The sequence below is a fragment of the Sycon ciliatum genome, chromosome 1, assembly GCF_964019385.1.
Source record: "Sycon ciliatum chromosome 1, ocSycCili1.1, whole genome shotgun sequence".
Classification (NCBI taxonomy): Eukaryota; Metazoa; Porifera; class Calcarea; order Leucosolenida; family Sycettidae; genus Sycon; species Sycon ciliatum.
Window position 1 is genome coordinate 3,061,680 of NC_088643.1, and position 6,232 is coordinate 3,067,911.

The 6,232-nt window shown below is 49.1% G+C and overlaps 1 protein-coding gene across 1 annotated transcript; it reads left to right on the forward strand.

Moving 5' to 3' along the window:
* Window positions 1-235: 235 nt before the first annotated feature.
* On the forward strand, window positions 236-1,450 carry LOC135807206 (decapping and exoribonuclease protein-like). Its single transcript, XM_065321220.1, has one exon. It carries the CDS (start codon window positions 236-238, stop codon window positions 1,448-1,450), a length of 1,215 nt encoding a protein of 404 aa, XP_065177292.1.
* The last annotated feature ends 4,782 nt before the right edge of the window (window positions 1,451-6,232 follow it).

Below are 6,232 nucleotides of genomic sequence, written 5' to 3' on the forward strand. Positions count from 1 at the left end.
ATGCGTTGTCCAGGGCGTCATTTGCAGGAACCGTTACCAAGAGTACGTTAACACGAGCTAGCAAACGCAAAGCGTAGATAATCAGTAACTGACGCGGCTTGGCAGTCGCGGAAGGCAAACCATGGCCGCTGGACCAGGTCCCGATTCTGAGTCGAGTGGCGGAGGCCCTTGGCATCTAGTTTTAAATAAAAAGGAAAAACGCAAGGCGCGTAGAGAGGAGTCACTGGTGCAACCAATGGCGGCTGCTCGAGGTGCCCTATCCCAGGCCCGTGATGAGGCGAGTGGAGGTGACGAGTACCTTGAAGTGCCGTCACCCGACCTCAGTATATCCAATACCCATTCGTTTCGAAATCATTCAGTGATTGGACACTACTCCCAGGTTCGTAATGGTGATGTGGTCATGGATAAGCGCGAAGCTTGTCGCTGCAAGACGGTTCCCGACGGTGGCTTAACATCGCTACGCTGGGATTTGAACATAGGTTTTAAAGAGTTCGAATGGAGAAACAGAGACAACACGACAGCTGATGGCATCAAACCCGTTCTGAAATGGATCTTGCACAAGATGCGTAACCCTGGTGAAGACGAACTGAAACAGTACCCGAGGCCGAATGCAGCGGAAGTCACCTTCGTCGTCAAACGAGCTGTGATGACTAGAATCCTAACTGCACCCTACCCAACACGGGAGTCGACCGGTGGGTGGCGTCTTAGAGTGTGTCGCTTCCAGAATACCATCTATCTGTGCAATGATAAAACATTTGGTCCCTGGAGAAATTTGACACCAGCACAAAAGGCCAAGATCTACAGGCGCTATGGCTTTGAAAGGCACTTGACATCTCACATTCAGCCAGTGGATCCCAGCAGCTACAAGCACAGTGAAGCTGCAGGATATGTAACTGTCGTGTTAACTCAGCTAGTAACAGAGCAGTCAGAGGAGAGCAAGGGGACAAAGCCGAGTGCTTCAAAGGCTCGCTTGTTCGTACTAGCTGCAGAAGTGGATGGTGAATTGGATGGACAAGAATCACCACCTAGAAACTATGTGGAGTTGAAAACTTGCGACCACAAGCATCAGCTAAGATCGAAGAAGTACTCGCGGTGGTTTCTTGCCGACAAACTGCTGAGAGCATGGGCGCAGTGCTATACTGTCGGTATTCCTAGAATCGAGTTTGGATTTCACGATGACCAAGGTATCTTGACAAGTATCAGCACTCTCAAGACGCACGATCTGCCTGACATGTGCAGAGACGTTTGGTCTGAAGCGAAGTGCCTGAACTTCGCAGACGACTTCACCAAGTGGCTTGAGAGATACATCCAGGAGACAAATCCTCTGCGAGAGATGTACGAAGTTACATTCGAGCCAGAATTCTCTAGGATGCGGCTTTGCAGAGTTGAGATAAACGACCTTCGCCCGTCGATTCTCACTCAAGATTTCGTGGACGGAATGAAGCAGTAGGTGGACGGTTCATGAAGGGCGGTTACCATTCGTCGAGACATAACATGGGGTAGAGGCACACGTTTTTGGAAACATATTGCAGTTTTCTTGGCTCTCTTCACCCAGCTAGACTGATTGACCAGTATGGGTCTTGATCAGGGTGTAGTACATACGTATACCATTGTGCAACTCGACATAGCAAACTGTTGCGTTTTCTTTTTTGGAGATTGCTGTTGTTGTTGTTGTATTACGTGTTCTGTTTCACATCAAGTAGGCAATATCTGCCCGACACGTGCTAACATCAGTAAGAGTGCGATGGGGAAGAGGAAAGATGGCGAAAAAGATCTACATCAAAATTGCAATTATTTATTCCTGATCACATCGTATGTTCGCTCTACGAGAGAGAGAGAGAGAGAGAGAGAGAGAGAGAGAGAGAGAGAGAGAGAGAGAGAGAGAGAGAGAGAGAGAGAGAGAGAGAGAGAGAGAGAGAGAGAGAGAGAGAGAGAGAGAGAGAGAGAGAGAGAGAGAGAGAGAGAGAGAGAGAGAGAGAGAGAGAGAGAGAGAGAGAGAGAGAGAGAGAGAGAGAGAGAGAGAGAGAGAGAGAGAGAGAGAGAGAGAGAGTGAGAGAGTGAGTGAGAGAGAGTGAGTGAGTGAGAGAGAGTGAGAGAGAAAAAGAGTGAGAGAGAGTGAGTGATTGAGAGAGAAAAAGAGTGGGTGGGAGAGAGAGAGAGAGAGAATGAATGAATGAATGAATGAATGCAGCGGTTGGCTGAGCTCGCCATGTTTCGTGAACAGTGAAGTAATGCCGGACACAATTCGACCTTCCGAATCTGACACAACTGCCTTAAACGTACGGTTATTGAAACTGTTTTCCGTCTGGTCAGATCGACCATTTGTTGCCAGAGCATACCAGTATGATTTTGCATGCACGAACTGCAATGTATGTACTTGTACTTGTACATGTATGTCTACCTGACCTGGCATGCTAAGTCGCCCAACGTCACTGTTTCAGCACCATTTTGCATTTCTACTGCAATTACTCCTTGAAATCGTCTTCCCAGAAATCCAACACTGTATCTTACTAGATCTACTTTGTATCTCTGCCCTCTCACTCTCTGTGCTTCTTTAGTGCCGGATTTGGAGGCTTTAACAAGTGTCAACCAATCAATCTGAATATCTTCCATGTCAATGATATAGTTATTATGGCAAATATTCTCCTAAGTTGTCATTAAGAACAAGATGGACCCCCCCCCCCCTGGACGCCACCCTGCGTACGCGCCTGGAGCCACTGTGGTGTGGAAGGGAGCTGTGGTGTTGGAGGGAGTTGTGGTGTGGAAGGGAGCTTTGGTGTTGAAGGGAGCTGTGGTGTTGAAGGGAGCTGTGTTGCGCTGGTTCAAATACAATGTAGGGCGATCCGCAGACAGGTTCAGGCTGTCTAGGCATGTCATTAAGATTTTTTTACTATTGAACACTCACTGCATGATGAACAAAAATGAGAAGGAGAACTCGACATAATGGTACATATCCAGCATAACGGAGTGGGTGGGGCCTGTGAAACTCGGCCGACCAAGGGTCTCGGCATCACAGCTGCACATGTGCACCAAAAGGAAACAAAATGGGGAGTGGAAGGGCGGGGAGCACGAGTGCAAGAACTCTAAGGGTAGGGGAAGAGAGGAGGGAGGGGAGGAAACCAGGACACTTGTTAGTTTGCGAGTTATTCCAAGATATTAGTGCAAACAAGAACGCAAACAAGTACAAAGATAGCAGTATCAAGATCATGATGGTGAGGCGAAAGTAGAGGCTGATTGCCGTGCAGTTTGGACGTAAGATTAGAGTGAGAATGGAGGAGAGTTAGAGAGAGATAAAGACAGATGGATTGGGAGTTTGATGAGAAGGGAGTGCTCCGAGAACATGAACAGGGTCGTACTGGCAGTAGCCTAGGGGGCGATGTCCGTGGCCAATGACCAACCCGACCGTTTCGGGTAGCGGTAGGTCAGAACCTTGAACTGCTGCATCCCTTTGGCAGACCGTGCATCGCGGAGGAGAGTGGCTGGCAGTTCATTCCATGATCCAGGCTTCAATGAGGTACTCCGGGAAAGAGCGCAGCGCAACATTGCACGATCTGGCAGGTAGGGCTGTCTGGAGTTGAAGCTCGTGCGCAAGGTTGGCTTCCGAGCGGCGACGTGTGGCAGGCGCGATGGCGGGTGCGATGGCTCTGGCTGGGCGTGTCGCTGCAAGAGCTGGTGGGCTTGTGATGTAATGGAGCTTGTACAGAGTTGTGAGGCCGGCCACACGGCGCCGCGCGCAGGGACAGAGTGTATGAAAATGTAACTTACTTTCCTGTATAAGATACTACAGTACAACTAGTAGGTGCAGTAAGTACAGTGTACAGTGTAGTGGCCTCGGGGTGTGCATTTTGTGCGTCTTATAATAACGCGTTCCAGACAAGACCTAGTGTTATCTGGCCCATGGTTGACTTTCGAAGCTTGAACAAGTTGTTTCGATCGCTGCCAAACTCTCTTGACACTGAGGTGATACAACATGTCGACGTGCAAGCAACTAGATATTAACGGGTGTGGTTCGGATCAACGGCTGGTTGTGTCTGCTGCTGAGCTACTTTTTGAAACAAGGAGACAAGCACATGAATGTTTGAACACGACGAAGAAAAGAGCTGTGGAGTCAGTATCGCAATAACAGATACATGTGCAGTACGCTGTACATGTACTTGCCAGATCAAGTCCAATACTTTGAGCAGCACGGATAGCTTGCACCAGCACCATCGATGCGTTGTCCAGGGCGTCATTTGCAGGAACCGTTACCTAGAGTACGTTAACACGAGCTAGCGAACGCAAAGCGTAGATAATCAGTAACTGACGCAGCTTGGCAGTCGCGGATGGCAAACCATTAACCATGCCAGTTAAACCAGGACCCGATTCTGAGTTGAGTGACGGAGGCGGTTGGCAAGTAGTTTTAACTAAAAAGCAAAAAAAGCAAAAACGCAAGGCGGGTAGAGATGAGTCACTGGTGCAACCAATGGCGGCTGCTCGAGGTGCCCCATCTCAGGCCCGTGATGAGGCGAGTGGAGGTGACGAGTACCTTGAAGTGCCGTTGGACAACCTCAGCAGATCCAATACCCATTCGTTTCGAAATCATTCAGTGATTGGACACTACTCCCAGGTTCGTAATGGTGATGTGTTCATGGATAAGCGCGAAGCTTGTCGCTGCAAGACGGTTCCCGACGACCGCTTAACATCGCCACGCTGGGATTTGAACAGAGGTTTTGAAGAGTTCGAATGGAGAGACAGACGCAACACGAAAGCTGATGGCCTCAAGCCTGTTCTGAAATGGATCTTGCACAAGCTGGATAACCCTGGTGAAGACGCAATGAAACGGTACCCGAGGCCGAGTGCAGAGGAAGTCACCTTCGTCGTCAAACGAGCTGTGATGACTAGAATCCTAACTGCACCCTACCCAACACGGGAGTCGACCGGTGGGTGGCGTCTTAGAGTGTGTCGCTTCCAGAATACCATCTATCTGTGTAATGATAAAACATTTGGTCGCTGGAGAGTTTGGACACCAGCACAAAAGGCCAAGATCTACAGGGGCTCGGGCTTTGAAAGGTACTTGACATCTCACATTCAGCCAGTGGATCCCAGCAGCTACAAGCACAGTGAAGCTACCTCTCACTGGAGATTTGGTGCGTCCATGGAGCTATGAAGCCGAGACCTCTGGTCGGCGGAGCTTAATGGGCCCCACCACCACACTCCATCATTCACCCCAGTGTCTGGAGATATGTGGATTTTGTAGAAAAAAAATAGAAAAAAAAAGCTGCAGGATATGTAACTGTCGTGTTAACTCAGCTAGTAACAGAGCAGTCAGAGGAGAGCAAGGGGACAAAGCCGAGTGCTTCAAAGGCTCGCTTGTTCGTACTGGCTGCAGAAGTGGATGGTGAATTGGATGGACACGAATCACCACCTAGAAACTATGTGGAGTTGAAAACTTGCAACGACGAGAATCAGCTAGGATCGAAGAAGTACTCGCGGTGGTTTCTTGCCGACAAACTGCTGAGTACATGGGCGCAGTGCTATACTGTCGGTATTCCTAGAATCGTGTTTGGATTTCACGATGACAAAGGTATCCTGACAAGTACCAACACTTTCGAGACGCACGAACTGCCTGGCATGTGCAAAGGCGTTTGGTCTGAAGCGACGTGCCTGAACTTCGCAGACGACTTCACCAAGTGGCTTGAGAAATGGATCAAGGAGACAGATCCTCTGCGAGAGATGTACGAAGTTACATTCGAGCCAAAATTCTCTAGGATGCGGCTTTGCAGAGTTGAGATAAACAACGATCACCCGTCGATTCTCACTCAAGATTTCGTGGCTGGGATGATGAAGCAGCAGGTGGACTCTACAAGAGAGAGAGAGTGAGTGAGAGAGAGAGTGAGTGAGCGAGTGAGTGAGTGAGAGAGAGAGAGAGAGTGAGTGGGAGAGAGAGAGAGAGAATGAATGAATGAATGCAGCGGTTGGCTGAGCTCGCCATGTTTCGTGAACAGTGAACTAATGCCGGACACAATTCGACCTTCCGAATCTGACACAACTGCCTTAAGCGTACGGTTATTCAAACTTTTTTCCCGTCTGGTCAGATCGACCAATTGTTGCCAGAGCATACCAGTATGATTTTTCATGCACGAACTGCAATGTATGTACTTGTACGTGTATGTCTACCTGACCTGGCCTGGCATGCTAAGTCGCCCAACGTCACTGTTTCAGCACCGTTATGCATTTCTACTGCAATTTCTCC